The 23,449-nt window shown below is 43.8% G+C and overlaps 1 protein-coding gene and 1 long non-coding RNA gene across 2 annotated transcripts in view; both read right to left on the bottom strand.

Annotated features, from left to right (window-relative positions):
- PHLPP2 (PH domain and leucine rich repeat protein phosphatase 2) overlaps nt 1-18,673 on the bottom strand; it is a 75,686-nt gene extending 57,013 nt beyond the window's left edge. The window contains exons 1-2 of the mRNA XM_056136306.1: nt 18,524-18,673; nt 7,277-7,536 (exon numbers count right to left, since the gene is read on the bottom strand). Coding sequence (XP_055992281.1) covers nt 7,277-7,536; nt 18,524-18,622 — 359 coding nt within the window. The 5' untranslated portion in view covers nt 18,623-18,673. The remainder of the gene's footprint in view (nt 1-7,276; nt 7,537-18,523) is intronic.
- Nucleotides 1-23,449, bottom strand: part of LOC130043840 (uncharacterized) — a 152,217-nt gene that overhangs the window by 57,013 nt on the left and 71,755 nt on the right. The window lies entirely within an intron of this gene.

Raw genomic sequence — 23,449 nt, 5'->3', positions numbered from 1 at the left:
ATGCAATGATGCAAGGTGGAGCTGGGTTACCAAAAACACCAAATACTCTTAATAGTGATCATTAAAGTACTGGAGTTTGGAGCCAACCCAACCTCGGGCAGAGGAGAAGGGGTTAGATGCGGAGCTGATCCATATAGTCAATGATTCACTCAACCATACCTATATACTGAAACCCTAATAAATACTCTGATAAATACTCTGTATCAAAGTCTGTGAGATCTCCTGGGGTGAGGGGCTGTGAACATATCTGATACGGAGGGCCACATGGAGAGAGGACAAGGAAATTCTACATCCAGGACACACCTAGACAATACCCTCTCCATGTCCTCATGTGGATCGTTTTTATTGCTGAAACTGTAACTGCAGATTTAGCATTCTTGAGTTCTATGAGTCATTTAGTGAAATCCTGAACCTAAAGAGGTGCTGGTAACCTGCAAATTGGTAGCCAACTGGTCATAAGAGCAGCAGGAATCTAAAGAGCAGGGCTCAGGGGACTGGAGTGCAGCTTTACACACAGGAACTCCAGGTTTGATTCCTGGTGCCACACGGTCCCCTGCAAGCACAGTCCTAAGTGGTACAATAAATAATAAGACAAAAAACAAAGGAAAGAGTCTGGTTTAGGGCCAGCCCGTTATTAACTGGTGAAATCTATGGAAATTCCAGTGGCTGTTGACACTATTACACTGCAGTAAACCACATGGACTGGAATAAATATTAAGAAAGAAAAATACCAGTTAAATGACGACCTGCCAACAACTAGACAATGCAAGCTAACTTCAGTAGCATCAACATGTAAAAACAAGAAACTGCCAATAAAAGTAAATTATTTAGTGAGTAATACATTGAGCTATGAAACAGAAACCAGCAAAAGCTTTTTCCTTTCTCTGTGGTTAGCAGAATGAATTTTCATAGTACTTCTGTTGCATCAAAATATGGGAAAACAGGATGGGGGATGTGGCTCAGTATAGCACATGCCTAGTATGTGTGAATTCTGTGCAGAAACACATACAGACATACAGTAAACAACGGCTGAAAGCATCTGCCTTGCAAACATAAGCACATGAGTTAAAGCCCAGTGACACCCGTATGTGCACGGCTCATACGGCTCTGCACTGGCGACTGGGCTCCACAGCATCACAACAGCCTGTGTAAATGCAGGGCCCAGAGGTACATATACCAGCATCCACAGCAAAGCATGTCGTCTCCTGGTCAACAAAAACAGCAACAAGGGGGAATTTTTTTTAATAATTTCTGAGCGACCCAGGTCAGTCTAATTTGCAAAATTAGAATTTACAAATCCCAAGGGTATGAGTTCATGTTTGTTTTTTTTTTAAGGGGGGAGGGGGGCAGTAGAAGGAGAGGAGGCCACACTCAGCAGTGTTTAGGGTTTACGACTGACAGTGCTCAGGTAACCATATGGGACGCCAGGGATCAAAGCTGGGTTGGCCATATGCGATGCAAGCACCCTACCTGCTGTACTATCACTCTGATCCCAGTTTAGTTCTTTAATATATACCTTGCTGCTTCTCAACATATCATAAAAGATAGACTATCAAAATAGTCTATCAGAGATAGCTCGACCACTGAGCAGGAGGCCCGGGTTCAATCCCAGACACTGCACAGAGCCAGAAGCAGTCCCCAAGCATTGCGAGATGAAGCCCAAACAATGAAAACAAAAGATTATCAAACATAGAAATCAACCACAGAAGTCACTCTGATGACTAAGTATAGAAGTAAAAAGAAAAAAATAAAAATAAAAGTAAATACTAGCTGTCAAATAGCACTCTGATATCGTTAACAATGACTTTTCAAAAAGAAATTAATGATCATACCAGCTTCACTAGTGAGTCATTTATCACCAAAAAAGTTCAATAAAATGCAAGCTAAACATTATCATGTAAGGAACAGCAGACTTAAATGGACCTTAGTCAAACAAAATTGGCACTTTGTTGTTTATACAAACATTTACATTTCTGTGAACCAGTATTAGCACAATAAAAAGCAAATTAAGGAGTAAGGAGTTGGGGAGATAGTTCAATGAGTTGGAGCATATGCTTTTCATGCTGGAGTCCCTAGCACCACAAGGTCCCCTCAGCACTGCTGGAAGTAATCTCCAAGCACTGCCAGGTATGGCCCAAAACACAAAAAAACAAAACAAAGCAAAAAAAAAAAAAAAAACTGAAAGGAAGGAAAAGAGAAAAGAAGGGAGGCAAAAGAAGGAAGGGAGGGAAGGAAGGAGGGAGGGAGGATGAGGAGAGGAGGAAAGGAGGAGGCATGTGTGTTCCCACTATAGTTCTTAGCACTGGCAACTGTGGGTACATGTTTTATCTGCTTTCCAGGTTTTACATCTACAAAGCAATGGAAATGGCCTCCGATAGTGATTCATTCCACTGGGAAGTTACTGGCCTTCTGAGCGGGACAATTATTTATTATACAAAACTGTTGTCCCTCTTCAGCCCCGCTACTCCTCCCCCCTCCCCCCGCCCCGCACTGTGGACAGTAAGACTCTCTGGCCTTTATCCTCTAAATGCTGTTAAGTCTCCCCAAGAGCTGTGACAATCAGAATACACTGATCCAACTTATACTGACAAATAGAAAGGTATGGGGAGGGGTGTTCTTAGACTGGGGGGGATGTCATTTCACAAGTAGATGATCTAAGGCTCCTTCAAAGGCTGAAATTCTATGAATTAGTAATCTTTCAACTATATTCAAGTGACAAGTCCATGAATTAAAAAGATTAAGGAAAAAGGAATAGTTTAAAACAGCACAGGGTAATTTTAGCCCCAGTAATCTGACTTCTAGAAGTCAGCCCAGGGAAACCAACAATTTGAGGATATAGTAACAAAGGTGAAGTCCTCCCAAAACTGCTTTCAAAGAGCTAACTTATTTGATACAATACAAATAAGCAACACTTGCTAAACACTTATTAGGTACCAAGCATCATTAAATAATTTATTTCCTTTCCACTCAAAATGTAGACTATTGTTTAGGAGCTGAACGGATACATAGAATCTCAGCTCCCACCAAAGCCTACTAAATCAGAATCTCTATTTTATCACATTCCCAAGTTAGACAGTAGAATTTAAGAAGTGCTGCTTTATAAGTGTTAACTTATTTAAACTTCACAATATGTTAAATTATTTTAATCCAGGTGAAAACTCTATAATGTAAGTATTATCATCCACCACTTTACAAAGTAGTTAGCTAAGGCATAAAGCTTATTTAGAACCAAGATGTGAACTCACAAATTCTGGTTCCAAGTTTCCTACTCAACACTATTCATTTAATCTCAACTTTTAAAAAAATGTTCTTATATATTAGGCACGCTGATATACAATACTGTTGATGACAGGGTTTCATGTGTACAATGTTCCAGCATCACATCCTCCAACACCCGAGACCCCACCTCCACCCCACTGGATACACTCAGTTCTGAAGACCAATTCTCAGGTTCTATTGTTTTGGGCCACTTGCTACTCCCTAATTATGTTTGTTTCCATACTTTACATATGAGAGAAATCATTCTATATCTGTCCCTCTCCTTCTAACTTAATTCAGCATGCTACTTTCCAGATACATTCATGTAGGAGCAAATTATATGATTCTCTCTTTTCTTATTATTCCATCAATAACCTCAATTTTTTTCTACTTTAGTTTGTAATTTTTAATTTATCAACATCATGGAAATTTTCATTGACACCAGGAAATTAGCTGAAGTAAGGCAGTAAATAAAATCAAATAGAGTATGGTTCATATTTTAAGAAATTATACAAACTGGGACCAGAGTGATAGTTCACCAGGGAGGGCATTTGCCTCGCACACAGCCGACCCAGGTTCAAATCCCTGGCATCCCATATGGTGCCCAGAGCACTGCCAGGTGTGATTCCTAAGTGAAGAGCCAGGAGTAACCCCTGAGCATCTCTGAGTGTGACCCAAAAGGAAAAATAATAGGAATTATTAATATTATTATACAAACTGAGGCTGGAGAGAGTACAGTCAGGTTAAGGCACTTGCCTTACATGCAACTGACATCAGTTCAATTCCCAGCACCACTTTTGATCCCTGAAGTACTGCTAGGTGTGGTCCCTGAGGACAGAGCCAGGAGCCAGGAATAGCCAGTGAGCACTGCTGAGTGTGGCCCAACCCTAGTGCCTTTTCAAAAGTTTACACAAACTCATTCCAAAAAGATATGGGAAAATATATTATTCTGAAGAGTGGAAAATATATGAAATTTATTTTCAGAATACCAAGGTCCAATTTCCAGCTCAAGAGACAAGAGTCTGGCCCAACTCCAGAACACTTGATTTTCATGTGTGAAGTCCTGGTTCCATCCTCAATACCACAATTTAAAAAAAAAATTGTTCAATAATTCCAGCTCCACTACCTACAAGCTGAACAATAGTAAGAAAGGAGCTTACTAGTTGAGATGCTTAACAGTTTTCAGCCTCAATTTCCTTTTCTACAAAATGGGGTAATAGTTCTCTCAGAAGATCCACTGTGAGGATCAAAGAAGCATTCCACAAAAAGCATAAGAAGTAATTATCAGTAATCCATATGCACTGAAAATTGTCTTCTCTGTACACTTTTTAAATTTTCATAAATTTCTATAATGAACCTTATTATTATCATTTAGCAACCAAAGAAAAGTTAAAAGGTCCAACAGATATCACAGTGGGTAGAGTGCTTGCCTTGCACAGGGCCGACCTGGGTTTGATCCTCAGCAGCCCATAAGGTCCCCTAAGCCAGCCAGGAGTGATCACTGAGAACAGAGCCACAACCGGGTGTGGCCAAAAAAAAAAAGTTCATAAAAAGACACTGCCTTCAGCTGTCAGCTACCTTAGAGACACCCGCCTGTGCTCTAACCCCTGCACTAGCAGCGCTTCTATCATGCAAAGAGACACCGTGCAGCAGTGCTCTCAGGGCCTGGGCTCCAGCAGCCACCATCCATCGGGATGACTCAGGCATTCTGACTGCCTGGCAGTACATGCCTGACATGGGGCAAGTTACTCACTATGCTTTCCTCATCTCAAAGGAATGATCTACCTGACCCCCTTGAGATTCTCATGAGCATCAAATGAGAAATGTGCATAAAACACTCAGCATACAGAAGAGCAAAAGAAAGCTCTTAACATTAGCCAAAATCCATCATCATCATCGTTGTCATCATTCTTTACTTGGATGAGACTTCTTGAATTCCTACTCCAGCAATAAAAACATATCTGTTTTTTAAAACCACCATTCTTCAACAGGGTTATCTAATTGTCTAATCAACTGTATTTTATTTTCTTTTGGGGTCACACCCAGCGATGTACAGGGGTTACTCTTGGTTCATGTACTCAGGAATTACTCCTGGCCGTGCTCGGGGGATCATATGGGATGCTGGGAATCGAACCCGGGTTGGGCTGCGTGCAAGGCAAACACCCTACCCACTGTGCTATCACTCCAGCCCCATCAACTGTATTTTCAAGGCATTACCTCATGACAAATTTACCATGGCAAAAGAACTCCCTATTTTAAGTACAGTGTAGATTCACAAAAGTAAATTATAGCACAGCTAACAACGTAACCAGTAGTAGCACGCTAACAATTGTGCAGTTTCCCCCACCCTTCCAATACCTTGCATGTACATATAATCCAGCACAAGTGGAATGTTTAAGTGAATTCCCTCAGTCACTACAAGCTATAATCTAGGTCAAGGCTTTCCACCTGATAAAATTAGATCTGAATCAGTGTGAAGATTTAGAAAAGCCTAAGGATCACCCACTCTGATCCTTTCATTTTACAATAGATTTAAGAAATGTAGTTAACTGATGAACAAGGAAAACATTCAAATGCTAACCTACTTTTTAAGGTATTAGTCTAAATCCTAGAGGAATGCATAATAAACCTCATGTTAGACATTTGAAATAACATCAATTTTTAGCTCAGCTAAAGGTGTTACTATTATTGCCACATTTTCAGGTGTAAATGAGAGCTTCCTGTCTTACTCCCAACAGTAAAAAAATCTTAAATTTAGAGGTCTGTCTTGGAGTGTAATCTAAGTAAGATAATGATCAAACTTTCCTTCACAGATAAATTTTTAAATCACTGTCACTGTCCTCCCGTTGTTCATCGATTTGCTGGAGCGGGCCCAGTAACGTCTCCAGTGTGACACTTGTTACTGTGTTTGGCATATCGAATATGTCACGGGTAGCTTGCCAGGCTTGGCTGTGCAGACGAGATACTCTAGGCAGCTTGCCGAACTCTGTGAGAGGGGCGAAGGAATCAAACCCAGGTCGGCCGGGTTGGCCGTGTACAAGGCAAACGCCCTACCCACTGTGCTATCGTTCCAGCCCATTGAATTTTTAAGTATTCTTTTTAATTTTTTATTTTGTAATTAACTCATCATTTTGTTCTTTTTTTTTACTCACACCCAGTGGTGCTCGGGGTGTCTCCTGGCTCTATGTTTGAGGCTCACTGCTGGCAGTGCTCAGGAGATCCTGTTGTGCCAGGAATCAAACCAGGGACTCCTACACGCATCGCAAGTACTGAGAGCCTGTTGAGCATCTCTCTATTATTACTGTACTTTAGGTAATACAACAGTGTTGCTGTTTAGGGTTTTGACACAATGACTGCACCTTCACCACCACCGAAGTGCCCAAGACCCACCACCACTGTCCTTCAGTCACTTCTGTCCACTTCCTCCTTGACCCCCGCTCTTTTCCCCACTCTTTGGTAATCCAAGACCAAGGGTTTGTCATCATTCAGTACAGTCCTTTCCCTTGGCTTTTCCCCCTCCGCTACATAGCACAGATGAGTGTGGGCACCCAGTATTTGTCCTCCTCCCTCTGACTTATTTCACTTATGCACAATGGAAGAGTTCATGTTCTCCTATAGCCTCACAGCATTCCACTGTGTACATTAACCACAACTTCTTTATTCATTCATCTGTCACTGAACACTTGTGTTATTTTTTTTTATCTTGGTTATCATAGTTGGCGCTGCAATGAACACAGTTGTGTAAATATCTTTTCGAGTTAATGTTTTCATTCTGGAGGCAGATGCCAAGAAGAGGAATCACTGGATCATATAAAAACTTTCTGCATACTCAGGTCATTTTCAAACATAAGGATCATAAAGTCCACGATCCCAAGGGCAATTCTTTTTAACAAGCATAGGGACTCTCCACAATCCACATCAGTTTCAGCATCATTATAACCCTAGAACCCCCTTCCAAGCAGAAACACACGTTTCGGTAGATTGAGGCAGCATTAGAGCGGCAATACTGAGAACATACCTGACCAGATCTCCATGAAGCTGTAAGTAAAGGCTTTCCCTTCCCTCTCCGGCACAGATCTCTGATGCTGGGGTCTCTACTGTGCACAGGACAAGATGCAAGTCGGTGGAGGTGGAAGTTGTAGTGGCAGTGGTTGTCTCTGCTCCATAGAGGTAAACACAACCTCTCTTCACATCTTCTCTCAGCCAGTCTCTTTCGCGAGAACCAAACCTACTTCTTCTATTCAAACAATTCCGACTCCCATTGCGTTTCATATTTCTCTAGAAAACATCAAGGAAGAAATCATTAGCTAGAATGTCTCCATTAGCTAGGTTTATAACTTAACCCACTTTTTCATTCTCTATGCACAAAGATTCTGCTCAAGTGTCACCACCACCTTGCAGGAAATCGTCAGTATCTCCCAGGCCTATTCTTTTCTTTTCCCTTCTTTTCTTTCAGTTCAGGTAACAGTTCCACTGGTGGCAACATTGAAAGTTTTGATGTATAGTTATCACACCTCATCATCACCAAAGTGGCCTGGACCCTCCACCAATGTCCTTTTGTGACTTGTACTCCACCTCTTCCTCCTCCACAGTCCAACCCACTTGGTAATAACAGCTTTATAATCTAATGTCAAGAGTCTGTCATTGTTCAATGTAGTTTACTTACCCTGTAGCTCTACACAATACAGGTGAGTGAAATCAGGTATTTTTATTCCCTGATTTTCTTTGCTTAAAAAGATACCCACCAGTTCCATCCAAGTTGCAACAAACTGCAAGATTTCACCCCTTCACATGCTGCACAGTTCTCTTAACATGAAAAAGGTCTCTTAATTACCAGTCATTCTTGTCAGTATTCAATATCTTTTCTGGCCCAGGCATTTTCTTATATTTTCAGAAAAAAAATATGAATAGCAAAGTATCTGTGTATGTACTACCTAACATTCGTGACTTTCTTTTTTTTTTTTTTTTTTGGCTTTTTGGGTCACATGATGCTCAGGAGTAACTCCTGGCTCTGCACTAAGGAATTACTCCTGGTAGTGCTAAGGGGACCATATGGAATGCTGGGGACTGAACCTGTATCAGCCATGTTCAAGGCAAAAGCCCTATGTGCTGTACTAGAACTCCAGCCCCCAACCTCTTTTCTCTCTCTCTCTGCTGGTGGAAACAATGCTGCAATAAACATTTGTATTTGGTCTCTAATGCAAACTAAAAGCTCCTGTTGGGTCTTGGGTCTGCCTCAAATCCCAAATAAGCAAAGTAAAGTATCAGCACAATATGGCTAAAACACTTTTCCACCCCCATGTTTCAGGGGTGGGAAAATATAGTTAAGTTTAATAACTGACATATGTGAAATCACGGTGTGATGTAACATGTCAAAGCAAAAACAATTGTTACTGCAATATAACTCATTTTTAAAGATAACATTTATTTGCACTCGGAGAGCCCGGCAAGCTACGAGAGTATTCCATATGCCAGACACAGTAACAACAAAGTTTCCAATGGAGACTTTACTGGGCCCCCGCTGGAGCAAATCGATGAACAACGGGAGGGCCTTTACTTACTTACTTCTTTTTTCAATTTATTTTCAAGCATCTTGATTTACAATACTGTTAATAATAGTTTCAGGCATAAATTGTTACAAAACCATACCCACCATCAGTATCAGCATCCCTTCACCCTACATCCTCCTCACAGACTGTTCTCAGTCTCACTGTCTAATTGTTATTCTCCTACTGTGTGTCTTTGTATTTCAAGTATGAGAGAGATCCTTATGTATTTGACCCTCTCTCTCTGACTTCATTCAGCATATTCTCTAGTTTCATCAATGTTGCAGCTAATCACATGATTTCATCTTTCTTATAGCTGAGCAGTATTTCATTGTATTTACACACCACAATTTCTTTATCCAGTCATCTATTCTTGGGCATTTGGGCATTTCCAAATGTAGGCTATAGTGAACAGTGTTGCAACAAACAAAGGCGCACCAATATCTTTTCAGACGTATTTTTGGGCCCTTGAAGTAGATTCCAAGAAGTGGAAAAGCTAGGTTTTCCATAGAGGCTAAATCAGACGACACTCCCAACAGCAGTGATGAGGGTTCCTATTCCCCACATCCACACAAGCACTGGTTGTTTCTCTTCTTCTTCTTCATATAATATATACATATATATATATATATATATATATATATATATATATATATATATTGCGCTGCTCAGGGCTTACTCCTGACTCTGCACTCAGGAATCACTCCTGGTAGGCTCTCGGGACCATATGGGGCCTGTGCAAGGTAAGAGCCCTACTGGTTGCTCTATTGCTCCAGCCCATAAGATGGTTCCTTTTCTTGTTTGTTTTTGTGAAACACCCAGCTGTGTCCAGGGTTTACTCCTGGCTCCGCACACAGGGATCACTATTGGTGAACTTGGGGATTATGTGGTGTGCCAAGGACCAAACTCAGGTTAGCTGTGCGCAAGACAAGAGCCCTGCCCACTGTACTCTTTCCGCCTGTGTTTCTACTTGATGTTTGCCAAGCTCCTGGTGTGAGTGATAGCGCTGTTGTTTTGATCTGCATTTCCTTGATGATAAGTGGTGAACCAGCACTTTTTCACAAAACTGTTGGCCATCTGTATGCCTTCTTTGAGGACTTATCTTTCCAGCTTTCCTTCCCATTTCTTTGATGGTGTTGCTTTGTGTGTTTTTTTTTTTTTGGAGGGGGGTGGCAAACCCAACTGTACTCAGGGGCTAATTCTGGCTGTGCTCTGGTGTTACTCCCTTTGTTACGGGTGATTTATGCTCCCTTTGAAAAGCATTCTCACTAGGGGCTGCAGAGATGGCACAAAGGGCTGGAGTGTAGGTAGCACTGCAGCAAAAACCTCCCCACTACACAGACATACTTCTCTGGTGTCATTCCCACTGCCTCCATCTGTCTGTTAGATCCAACTACCCGCAGCTCCCCCAAACACACCAGCTACTCTGCAGATCTCTGCCTGGGCTGAAGGCTATCATGTCCCTCAGACAGTTTTCAAAACTCTAATCAGATGTCATCTTCTCCAGGAGCCTCCCAGAATTCCTAGTCCCATTCTTTAACTGCTACTCAGAACAATTATTCTATCCTCTCCTAAATATTTACCTCTGACCATGTGTACCACAATGGAGCTAAGAGTCTTACTTGATGTTTCTTCCTCTTCTACACTGAGAACCTACTAAGGTTCTGGCATCAAGTGATGTATCCCATACATCAGCTGACACCAGAGAAATTCATTCCCAGTGTGCATCTTTGCCCAATTAGCTCTGGCAAAAAGTCCAACAAGCTTGGGGGAGAGAGTGAGGGGATGTCCACTTTTATAGAGAATTCTACCACCTTTATTTTGTACCAGCTACAAAGTATTTTTCTTACTATTCCTTAAAATAAAACAAATTCCTATAAACAAAGCAAAGACTATTTTTGTATTTCCTAAAATAAAGTACTTAAAGGATTCTATACAGTACCTAAAATTCAATTTATTTTCTTTTGGGGAGTCAGAGTCACAGTACAGAGGGTAAGACACTTACCTTGTTGTGGCCAACACGGGTTCGATCCCTGGCACCTTATACAGTACACGGAACCCAAAAGGCATGATTCCTGAGTGCAGAGAAAGGTATAACCCCGGACCAGGTGAGACCTCCATGCCAAAAAGTTTTTTTTAATTTTTTGGTTTGGGGACCTACCCAGCAATGCTCAGGGTCCCCAACTCCACTCAGGATCCATACAAGGTGCCAGGGATTGAGCCTGGGTTGGCAACATGCAGACTGACCCACAGTACCATATCTCCAATCAAAAAAATTCAATTTCTAAAGAGGAAAAGTTTAGAAGTCACTTTCATTTTAGGAAGGGGGGAAAAAAAGTAAGAATGGTTTCACTGTTTAAATTTAGGATAACTCGGGTAATCTGATCATTTTAGCTATGGTTATTCAAAACCATGAGGATTCTTACTGACTCTAATCTTAGAAAGAAGTAGGGTACATCCATGCTACAAGTGGAAAATAGGATTTTTCCTCATCAAGAAAATTTTTCAAAGCCAAAATCTAAGAACAAAAGGCATTCAAATTATTTATTTTGTAAACCATATTTATCCCACTTAATAATTTTTAACCAGTAGATAAATAACTATTAATTTTAAATATTCTTTAGTCTCTAGATCTTTGGGAAAGACCAACTGGTTCATCTGAAAACAATATTTAATATTTATACAAAGAAGTGCAGCATGGGTTGGAGAGACAGCTCAAGAGGTTGGAGCACATGCCTTGCATGCAAGAGGCCTGGGGCTCAACCCCTGGACTATATGGTTCCTCAAGCACCACTGGAGCAACCCCCAAGCATTAACCCCCTCAGTACTGCTGGACACGCCCCAAAACTGAAAAAATTAAAACAAAGTTCTGCATTCTGCACTCAATAGAGAAATTTTCCTCACTATTCCATACATCTGCCAGAAAGATTATCTGGGGGCAGAAGGATGACCCTAATCAGTGCCTAGGAGCCCAGGGACAACTCCAAGCAACAGAGGTCTGAAGTCTGTAGCACAGATCCCACAGGGGTTTGGGCCACCAGGGCTACCCTAGTAATACTCAGGGGCCACCAGGGCAACCAACACTGCTGGGGGGAACACACAGTGCCTGGGCTTAAATTCCATGTTCTCACATGCAAGGTATGTGCAATCGCCCTCTGAGCTATCTATCCAACTCCCAAAAGCGTAACACATTAATGCAAGCACTGCAATTTTTGTTAAGCCACATCCAAGTGTGAGCCACTGGTGGTACATACTGGCAGCAACATGTTAGCAACATTTAAGGGGCCAATGAGAATACAGGAGGCAAGGTGCTTTCCTTGTAAACCTTGGTTTTATCCCTGAGCACAGAGTCAGGAACAGCTCACAAGGACTGACTAGTGTGGACTAAAAACCCTATAAAAAATTATTTAAAAATAATTTTAAAAATGAGACCCATTGTATTTACTGAAAATCAGATGGGCTGGACACGTAATGAGATTTGGAGACAACCGCTGGACTAGAGTTATTACTGACTAGATTCCACGGGATGTCAAAAGATCGTGTGGCCGCCCACCTATGAGATGGTCAGACTTCTTCATCAAGACCCTGAATGATCGGTTTGAGGCTGTTCGTGTTCCTAGAATGAGCAGATGCCATTGGGCTACACTAGCACGCGACAGGGACGAATGGAGACGTTACTGGCGCCCACTCGAGCAACTCGATGAGTAATAGGATGTAAAGTGATCAAGTGATCAATTTAAAAAATATTTCAAGATAAATAATTCCCCAATTTTAGGAACGTCAAAAAAAATGCTCAGGAAGTATACTGGTTCATCCACTGGGTTTTTCCCCTGGAATGGTTATATTTTTAATGCGTTTGTGTATATATATAAATATAATTATTTTTCCTTAAGGAACTTCAATTATTAAAACACATGTGCCGTTGATTACCATTTATCCCAAATACACTCTCTTTTGTCAATTCATTCTACCCTATGAAAACTAACCACTGAGCTTGAACTTAGACAGGTATCATTCTCTTACACCCAAGCACTTGAAAGGCTGAGATTTCCTCTGTGTCTTCCCCAGACTCCTGCAAGCTGTGAAATAGGAGTGCAGAGTAAGATCAACATCTAGGAAGGGAAGACTGGACTGCCTTCCAATCTAGTTAAAACTGTGGCTACCCAGCCGGGACCTTAAAAAAGTCAACAGGACGCATCAGCTAGGAATCTGGATATGGAATCTGGATAAGAGAGAGAAGCAGGAGAGCACCTGTGGGTCAAGAGTCTGAAATGGAAGGTGATAGGAAGGAAACAGGTATGTGGAAAAGAAGGAGGTGAGCATGGAGACAGGTCTAATACAAAAAGGAAGACTCCATCTAATCTAGTTCCTACTAAAATGTCAGAACTTCGTAATCAGTTAAAAAAAAAAGTACTAAGTTTAAAAAGACAAGCTAGAGACTTGAGAGAGAGTACAGGGGGCAGGGTGCTTGCCTCACCTGGGTTCCATCCCCAGCATCCTATATAGCCCCACCGGGAGTGATCCCTAAGTGAAGAACTAGGAGTAAGTCCTGAACATGGCCCAGTAGGGCCAAAAAACAAATGGACATGCTAAAGCCACACACACACACACACACACACACACACACACACACACACACACACACACATTCCTATTCTACTGGTATGGTTTATCTCAGTAAAAATAAATAAAAGGTCTCCTAATACTAAGTAGTCTTCTAGAGACAATTTATATGAACTGTTTAACTACCATCAACCACTGTTGAATTATCGAGGGCTGTCTTTTCTTCTACTGCATAAAGCCAAGAAACTGCTGGAAAGCCCTTAGCAGATATGAGTACTGTCTATGGATAGTCTTTCAGCTTTTGGAATCACTACTCAAATGGACTTGTTAGACTGAGAAAATGTTATCTATTTCCTCCCTTACTCTTAAATAAGAACCGATCACAAACTTCATATAAAAAGGAACACAACTATAATCTCCTTTCAAATTAAATAAGTGTATGAAGAGCATATTTAAGATGTAAATACATGTCCAGGAAGTAAAATTCTTTATAGACAAATAAACCATAAATTAAATACACACTTAAGTTTTATCCTTTGAACTCTTAAGTGAAGATAATATATGAGCATTATGGTAAGTTCAAAGGTGATGAACCATTAACACCATACATACCTAACTCTGATATCGATCATTGTTTGCTAAAGTTAACTCTCCGCTGTCAGCAAATTCTATTAGAATATGAAATATCCTAAGGAAATACATTTTAGGCCACACTCCACAATGCTCAGGGGGTAATTACTCCTGGCTCTGCACTCAGGAATCATTCCTAAAGGTGCTCAGAGGACTATATGGGATGCCAGGGACTGAACACTCGTCAACTTCAGGCAAGGAAAGCCACCCTACCTGCTGTAGTATCACGACAGCCTCCAAGAGATATTTTGTTTTGGGGGGCCACACCTGGCAGTGCACAGGAGCTACTCCTGTCACAATGGTGGAGGAACATGCTGTGTTGAAGATCAAACCTACGCCTCCAGAATACAAAGCATGTGGTTCAGTACTTCGAGCCCTAAGAAAGATGAGGTGGGGGGACCGACACGATAATGAAAGAAGAATATTTCAGTTAACTGTTTTGATATTCATTAAATTATATATACATAATTGAGGGGGGGAAGAATCTCATGGTATTCACTGATTAGCTTTAGTTTTTTCTTTTTTTTAAATTTTAATTAAAATTAAATTAAGAACAGTGCAGAGTCTCCTGCTTCCGCTCCTGGCTGTCCTCACCGGGGCATCTTATTATCTAGTTCTTACTCTGGAGAACCTGGCAGGCTACCAAAAGTATCCTGCCCACACAGCAGAGTCTGGCAAACTCCCCATGACGTATTCAATATGCCAAAAACCAGTAACAATGATGGGTCTCGTTCTCCTGACCCTGATAGAGTCTTCAATGTGGCACTTTTTAAAATCTCAGGGCTAGGACGAAGGAGACGTTACTGGGGCCTGCTCGAGGCAATCGATGAACAACAGGATTACAGTGATACAGTAAAATTTAACGTAGGAGTATTGTATTTTTTTTTTCTTTTTGGGAACACCTGGTGTTACTTAGGAATTACTCCCGGCTCAGCACTCAGAAATTACTCCTGGTGGTTCTTGGGGGACCATATGGAATGCTGGATATCAAACCCGGGTGGGCCACATACAAAGCAAACGCCCTAGCCACTGTACTATCACTCCAGCCTCTCACTGATTAGATTTGTTGAAACTTCCTGTCATCCATAGATTGAGGTGGGGGGAGGAGATCCCAAAATTGTGGAAATGTTTAACATTTGGAATTCTTTCTCTCTCTCTTTTTAAACTTTTGGGCCACACCTGCCAATGCTCAGGGCTGTGGTCATGGATCACTTTTCTCCTGGTGCTTTGGGGATGATATGTGGTACCAGGGATCAAACTGAGGATTAGCCGCATGCAAGGCAAATAACTTAACCCGTATCCCAACATTTGGAAATGTTTGCTTCAAGATATTTCCAATAATCTTTTATTTTAATTTCTTTTAAAATTGAGATTCTGTGGTTTAAAGCACTATTGGATATTCCCAATAATCTCACAAGTATTTAAAATGCCATACTTACATCCAGCTACAACTATACCTTCTGAATAACAATTTGCAAAATAAATCTAGGGAAGATATAAAACCTAATTTCCTAATACCCTACACAAATGAACCTAATCTTGCTAAATCATAAAGGCTTAGTTTTATTAGTCCCTTTTTTTTGGTTTGGTTTTTAGGCCACACCCAGTAAGGCTTACTCCTGGCCCTGCAAGGTGCACAGAGGCACAGGTATCAAACCTCAATCTGCAGCATGTAATACAACTGTGCTACCAGCTGTACTATGTCTCTGTCCCTGATTTTATTAGACTCTGCACTGTTGCACTGTTCTCCCATTGTTCATCGATTTGCTTGAGCGAGCACCAGTAACATCTCCATTGTGAGACTTGTTACTATTTTTTGGTGGGGGAGCTTGCCAGGCTCTCCCATGAGGGCAGGATACTCTTGGTAGCTTGCCAGGCTCTCTGAGAGGGGCAGAGGAATCAAACCCAGGTCAGCTGCGTGCAAGGCAAACGCCATACCCGCTGTGCTATTGCTCCAGCCCATTATTAGACTCCAGTCCTTTATTAGACTCTAATAAAGATTTTTATTATTTGGTGATAATGATGTTCAATCTGGTATTAAAGGGTTACCCCCCCCAAAAAAAAGGGCCCAGAAAAGGAGCACCTGTCTTGCATGTAGGAGGTCCTGGATTTGCTCCCTCTAACTACCAACTCCCAAAATAAAGTTACAAAAAAGAATTCTAAGACCTTTATAAAAGGTCTTCAGAAAGAAACACATAGAATCTCTTCTTCCCAATTCAGAAAGTCTTCTACTTACATATTCCTTACCACTTTCACTTGGCACAAAATTTAATCACTCAACTCTTTACGGGAAACTTCTGTATGAAGAACACACAGCAGCTATTCTGCATAGCCAATGCCATTTATTTTAAAGGATTGTTTAAAGTGTCAACCATCTGCAATAAAGCAAGGGACACCAAGACCATAGACACTGCCAGCCGCCCACACCACCAGCTCAGCACTATAATCAAGATCAGTTTCAGGATTCTTCCAGATCTGAAACCTCAGGGAACCAGTGGTAGGCTAGACCACTTCCTGAAGGATAAGAAGGTAGAACCTCTCAGTGAGGATACCCACTTCTCAATTCTTTCCTCTCACAACCTCTGCCAAAAAATGGATATAGATTTGTGCATATATACACAAATATATACATACACATACATATACATAAAACTTTAAAAGAAAAATAGTGGGCAGGAGAGATAGAACAGCAGGTAAGGTACTTGCTCTGCAAGCAGCCAATCTGAGTTATATTTCCTAACATCCCATAATGGCCCCCCAAACCCTGCCAGGAACAATCCCTGAGTGCAGACCCAGGAGTAAGCACCTGAGCACAGTCAGGTGTGGCTCCAAAACAAAACACAGGGCTGGAGAGATAGCACAGTGAACAGGCTTGTCTCCAGCCTGGTTCAATCTTGGCATTTCATAATGGTCCCCAAAGGCCACCAGAAGTGATCTCTGAGCTCAGATCCAGGAATAAGCCCTGAGTACTACAGGGTGTGGCACCTTCTCCCCCTCCCCCCAAAAAAGGTGGGGGTCAAGAGATAATACAGTGAGTTGGGCATTTGCCTTGTATGCTGAGCAACCTGGAGCATGGCAGGGTGTAGCCCCAAAACAAACAAACTAGCCAAAGTCATTTAGCTTCTACACCAGAGGGCATTCATTATCTCTAAATCTATAAGTCAGGTCAGTGGCAACGTTTTTCTTTTAATTCATTCACAGTTTACTCTTTGTGACCTTATAGTTTTAAACAAAAATCCAAAAGTTTTTGGGTAATTACACTTGTAACTCATGATTATATATACATTCCAGTGAATATGTACGGAGTTTCTGTGGAAATCGAGATAAACTGCTTAGTTCTCTCTCTCTCTAAAGTCACTGCATGGAGACAGGGCTGCAGCCGCAGAAAAAGTAGGTTTTAGAGTCTCGCTTTGTGTCTCACGAATTATTTCACAGGATTCACCCGATGCTGCAAATCCTTGCTTTCCCTTTCCAACGTCCCCATCTTCGTGATGTCTTAAGAAGACTCCTAATAACAAGTAGAGCGTTTGGCCTCAGTCTCAATAGGCACCCCTTACTTAGCATATATACGTGTATATATATAATTTTTTTTAACAGACTGAATTCTCATTGTTCAGCAACGCATTTCTGAAATACATCCCACCTCCCAAATGTCCTTCCCTTTTTCCCTCTCTCGCCTTCTCTCTCTCTCTCCGTGCTTGAAATCCCGCTGATTCCTCTGGGGGAAACTCTAGAAGGAATTCCGTTCCGCCTTCAGAAGGACACCTCGTCGTTGCACATGGAAAAAGAAAACCGCTTTCCTATTTCGGGGGCCACTAGCCGAACTCCCCGCAGCCGGCTCTCCCGGAACCCCTTCCTCCGCTCGCCGCCCCGCATCCCTCCCGCGATCCAGCTCGGGAGTCGTCGTCGCCGGGCCCGGGCTCACGCATCCCCTTGCCTCGCCGGGCGCCCGCTCCCGTCTCCCCCCGCTCCCCCCCCGCCCTCCGCCCCGAGTCCTGCCCCCGAAGCCCCGCTCGCTGCCTGTTGCATAACCGGCTCCCCCCGGCTGCCGAGCCCCGCTCCCCGCTCCCCGCTCCCCGCCAGCCGGCGGGAATGCCCGGGCCGGGCGCGGCGCCCTCCTCCGGCCACACGCCCCGCGCTGCCCGCGACGCAGCTCCCGCCGGGGGTCGCGGGGCGCCGAGGGGCCGGGGGCGACGCCCTCAGGTGGCCCGGGGCTCCCTGCGCACTCGCGGGCCGGCCGGGCGCCGCGGCCCGGGTGGGCCTGCGAGGCGGCGGGCGCGCGGCCAGGGATGGGCAGCGGTGGGCGGCCGCGGCGGCGAGGCCTGGGCGGGGGCCGGGCGCGGAGGCCTGGGCGGCGGCCGGGCGGCGGGGCGGGCGGCCGCGGGCGCGGAGCCGGCGGGGCCGCTGACAGAACCGGGCGGCCGCGGCGCGAGGCGGCTGAGGGGGCGCCGAGGGGGGGTTGGGGCGTGTGTGTGTGCGGGGGGATCTCCCTGCCCGCGCTCCCTCCCCACGCCGCCCCGCCTCACCTTCAGGACCCGAATGCCTCCCGGCCGACGGCTGGCGGGCGCGCCGGGCGGCTCCGGGGGCTCCAGCGGGCCCGCGGGCCCCGGCTCCACCTCCCCCATGGGCGGCCGAGGCAGCACAGGGACGCCCGGCCGGCGCGACGGCGCGCGGAGATCCGGGGGCGCGCGCGAGCCCGCCGCGGCCGGCCCCGCCCCCGGGCGCCCGGCCCCGCCCCCAGGCGGCCGGCCCCGCCCCCGAGGCCCCGCCCCGCCCCGCCCCGCCCGCAGCCCCGCGGGCGCCGCGTAGCCGCAGGCCCGGCTCCCACTCGCGTCTCGGCGGGCCCGCGGCCAAGGGGACCCCCCGCAGGTGCCGGGTCGGGCGCCACCGCGGGGCGGAGAGCTGGCCCGCAGCGTGGAGGGTTATTTACTCCTGTCCCCGCCTCCCCCGTGTGGGCAGAAGGAGCAGCTGGGGCCTGCACCTGTCAGACGGGGCTCTGCCCTCCGCAGCGGCTCTCGTAACTTACCTCTCCCCGACGTTTCGTCTTTTTCCTTGGGAGCTGGCCTCTGAGGGACTGCCGGCAGTACTCAGCTCAGCGAGGCTCTCTCCGTGTACGAGCTGTCCGCCACCTGCTTCGGCAAACTCAGCACCAGCTCCAGGATAAAATGCCAGGTGACCCCCCCACCCCCACCCCAGCCACGTTTCATCCCCGTCTCTCCTCCTGTAGGGAAATGATCACACTTCTGCACTTGGCGCAGTAATAATCTAGAGCCGTTTTATTATTTGCACGGCTAATACAGGAAATCTTTTAAAGTGATCCTTTTAGTTCCTGCAGTGATGGGGCAGGGGGCCGAATTTGGGGCCAGCCAATCTAATTCCAATTATTAGTGCTACATTAATAGATCTTAGTACGGGCTGGTGCGATAGTACGGCGGGTAGAGTGTTTGCCTTGCAGGCGGTCGACCCGGGTACGATTCCCAACATTCCATATGGTTCCCAGAGCACCGCCAGGAGCAATTTCTGAGTCAAAGCCAGGAGTAACCCCTGATCGCCGGGTATGACCCAAAACGCAATAAACGAATAAATAGATCTTAGTGAATACTCGAAGCCTTTCTTAGCTATGCAATTGAAATTGGCATCTGTAGCTGTTATGAAGATTTTGTGAATGCTTATGAAGTAAATTAGCAGATCGTTATTCAAAGTAGCCATTATAATACTTAACTCCTAAATTCCAAATAAAGTTTACTTAAGTTCCCCTTTTTTTGGAAGGGGGAGCACACCCTGCCATGCTGTAATCACTCCTGGCGGTGCTTGGGGGACTGTAAGATGCGGTCTTCGAACCCGGGTGGGTCACATGCAAGGCAAACAAAAAAAGTCCTATCCGCTGTGCTGTCTCTCGCTGCGCCCCTTCCTTTAGTTCCCCATTTTTAATTCCTTGTTAATTTCACTATAAGTCTAGAAAACCTTTCAGACCTTTTTTTTTGCGATGTCTCTCACATCCCTTCCTTGCTTTTGATTTTATGTATGTTGATGAATCCTCAAGAAACTGGTAAGTTATTAAATAGTAACGGTAAACAATTATTGAATTTTAAATAGTTGGTAAAGATGGTATCATTTATTATCTATTGCTGCCTTGTTTGGACCTTCTGTGTTGTTTTATTTTTGTTTTGGAGCCACAAAGCGGGTGGGAGTACTCAGGACTAATTCCTGACTCTATGCTCAGGCATCACTCCTGGTGTGGCTCAGGGCACCATGTGGCAGGGATCAACCCAGGTCAACCACATGCAAGGCAAACACTCTACCCACCCTACTACTGCTCAAGGGCACCATTTTATAGTATTTAAAAAAAAAAGTTTGAACTCAGACAACAGTCTATATCCCTCTCTGCTCTGATAGATATGCATTTTGAAACAGTTTAAGTTCCAAGACACATTTGACTTAGAGACACTTACAAAACTTTCTTCTGCAAAATTTTATTTAGGCTTTTGGGTTCACACCTGGCGATGCACAGGGGTTAGTTACTCCTGGATTTGCACTCTGGAATTTCTCTTGGTGGTGCTCGGGGGACCATATGGGATGCCGGGGATCGAACCCGGGTCAGCTGCGTGCAAGGTAAATGCCCTACCCGCTGTACTATCACTCCAGCTCCTGCAAAAATTTAGTAGCACTGTTCTTCCTTTGTTCATCAATTCACTCGAGCGGGCACCAGTAACGGCTCCATTGTGAGACTTGTTACTGTTTTTGGCATATTGAATATGCCACAGGGAGCCTGCTAGTCTCTGCCATGCGGGCAGGATACTCTTGGTAGCTTGCCGGGTTCTCCAAGAGGGGCGGAGGAATTGAACCCAGGTTGGCCACGTGCAAGGCAGCCGCCCTACCCGCTGTGCTATTGCTCCAGCAAAAATTTAGTACATATCAAAAATCTGATCTCCAGGGGGCCGGGGACACATCGAGGCCGAGTTCTATTTCAGCAGCAGAGCACTTGCTTTGCCTGTGTGAGATTCTGGACTGGATCCCCTGAATCATCAATAAATAAATAAAATAGCTAGTAATCTTCATTTATCTCATTTAATAAGTGAAAATTTGTCTTTGTCACTCTGGGTTCAGGTTTTAAAGCAAAATGCTTTGTTTTTTTTTTTTTTTTGGAAGTGGAGGGGCTTTACTGGCAATGCTCAGGCATTACTCCTGGCTCTGTGCTCAGGAATTACTCCTCACAGTGCTCGAGAGACCATATTGGATGCTGGGGATCAAACCTGGGTCAGCTGCGTGCAAGGCAAATGCCCTACCCATTGTACTATTGCTCCAGGCCCAAAAGAAAGCTCTTTTCTATCTTTAAATTAATTCAAGAAAGTTACTTAGAGCTCTGTACACTTCTAGCAAGCATGTGGTTACTGGGTATATAAAGGACAGATAAGAATATGGAGACAGAAAAGCTTGACCAAGGGCTGATAGGTGATACGGAAAAAATGTGGTTCTGAATTAGTGTTTATAAAAGCCAATTTCTTGAGGAATTACAAATTACCTTTTCCAGATCTCACAAGCAGCGGCTTTATATAATCACCTAAAGAGGAAGAATTTTGTCCCAGGACCAAATTTGCTTTTATGCTGGAAAATAGCCATAGTGAATGACTGGTTTTTGTTTTGTTTTTTAAATTAATGAGATGGGGGTTAAAGCAAAAATTTGACAGGGGTCAGAGCAATGGTACAGAGGATAAGGCACTTGCCTTGTAAGTACCCTTGTAGGTGCTCCAGCCCCCATAAAAGACCCCAAGCCCTGCCAGGAGTGATCCCTTAGCAAAGCCAGGAATAAACCTGAGCATCAGTGAGTATGGCTCAAAAACAAAACAAGAAATTCAGAATACAGCATATATTTAAAAGTTATATATCTGCTTTTTCAACAAGGGAAAAAAAAGGAAAGGGGTCAACATGGTAACATAGGGGGTAAAGTGTTTGTGCACATTTGACCCTAGTTCAATCCCTGGCACCACATATGTTCCCCCAAGTACTACCAGGACAGATCCCTTAGCACAGCCGAGGTGACCCAAAACCAAATGTCAAATCTAGGAGAAAAATAGTTCAATCTTTTGATGCCTGCAGCACATCAATCATGGACCAGTGGTTGAAAACCACTGTGCTCAAGTTCTTCATAAGTCAAGATCCAATTCGTAAGTCGTGACAAGTAGTTGATTGTTTTCTTCTCAGATCATGCACTGCCATTAACATTTTATACTGTTTCAAAGGTCATATATTCACGTTCTTCCCAGTTCAAGGCAGTGTGTATTATGGGTGCCAAGGGTTATGTAACTACAATTTCTGGAAATGGTAAACAGCTGAGGCTAACCCTAAAAATAAATTCCTCTGGGATTTTTCTGTGCAAAAATCCATCTGCCCTCACTGCAGGTTCATCATTACAAAAATCACTGTCTGGATCAAGTTAAGAGCCAAAGAAGTCATTAGACTCCTTCATGTCACCTTCCTGGAAGTAACTAAGCGAACTTCTCAACACCTGTGGTTGGGGTAAAGGAAACACACCCACCCCACCACCTCCACAAAGACACACGCAGACACACATGCATATAAATGCTTGTACAAACATTTATCCCAGGAGCTTTTCCTCAACCTCATTATAAAACCAAAGTCTGGAAAAGCAAAGTTCAATCCAATTTTGCTAAGAGCTGAGAGAGCATACTGCAATCACTGATTTATAGCTAGTGAGGAGCTGTCAACTTTGATAAAAACCAAGTGACCTTTCAGTCTATGTCCTTTTTCTGTCCCAGGTTGAGCAGTATAAAGGCTCTATTGCAGAGCCACATCCCTGACTGATACTTTTTTGAGATCCAAATACAAAGGCAATTTTTACGGGACTCCAAGATTTGAAGACTTTTTTGGGGGAACATTTATATTTCTTGAACATGGGGACAACTGAACTACTACAGGGGAGAATAGCATGGAAACCTTTAAAAATGATCAAAACCAATTTGGTCCTTCTAGATTAAAGTTCAGATCTGAAAACTATTATCTTATAAAGTTAATGTTCGGAATGTATTACCTACTGAGTTTTTCTATTGCAGCTTCTATATATTTTCACCTAATTACAAGATGAAGTTGTCAACTAAGTTTAATATTAGAAAGAAATGTCAAGTCATAGATAAGGAAAAATTATAAAAATGTCACTTATCAAACAGTATCAAAAGGCACTTCTGCATAAACTTGGTAAGTGCCCAGGCTGACAAGTTCCTTACTGTTGTACTTTCTCCCTTCACATTCAAGGGGCTGAGTCTTCTCAGAGTCACCCAAGCAATAAAAAACCTAAAGTTTCCAACTTCCAATAACTTCACTTTTCAGGACAGTTCATATAAAACAGATCAGGAAATATGTTCATTTTTCTGGTCAAGTCTTCCTTTTCTCAACGACAGAAACACTTGAAACTAAAATCCACGATCGCCCGTCAT

This window comes from Sorex fumeus, unplaced genomic scaffold (assembly GCF_029834395.1).
Source record: "Sorex fumeus unplaced genomic scaffold, SorFum_2.1 ptg000122l, whole genome shotgun sequence".
NCBI classification, from domain to species: domain Eukaryota; kingdom Metazoa; phylum Chordata; class Mammalia; order Eulipotyphla; family Soricidae; genus Sorex; species Sorex fumeus.
This window is presented reverse-complemented; position numbering and strand designations above follow the sequence as displayed.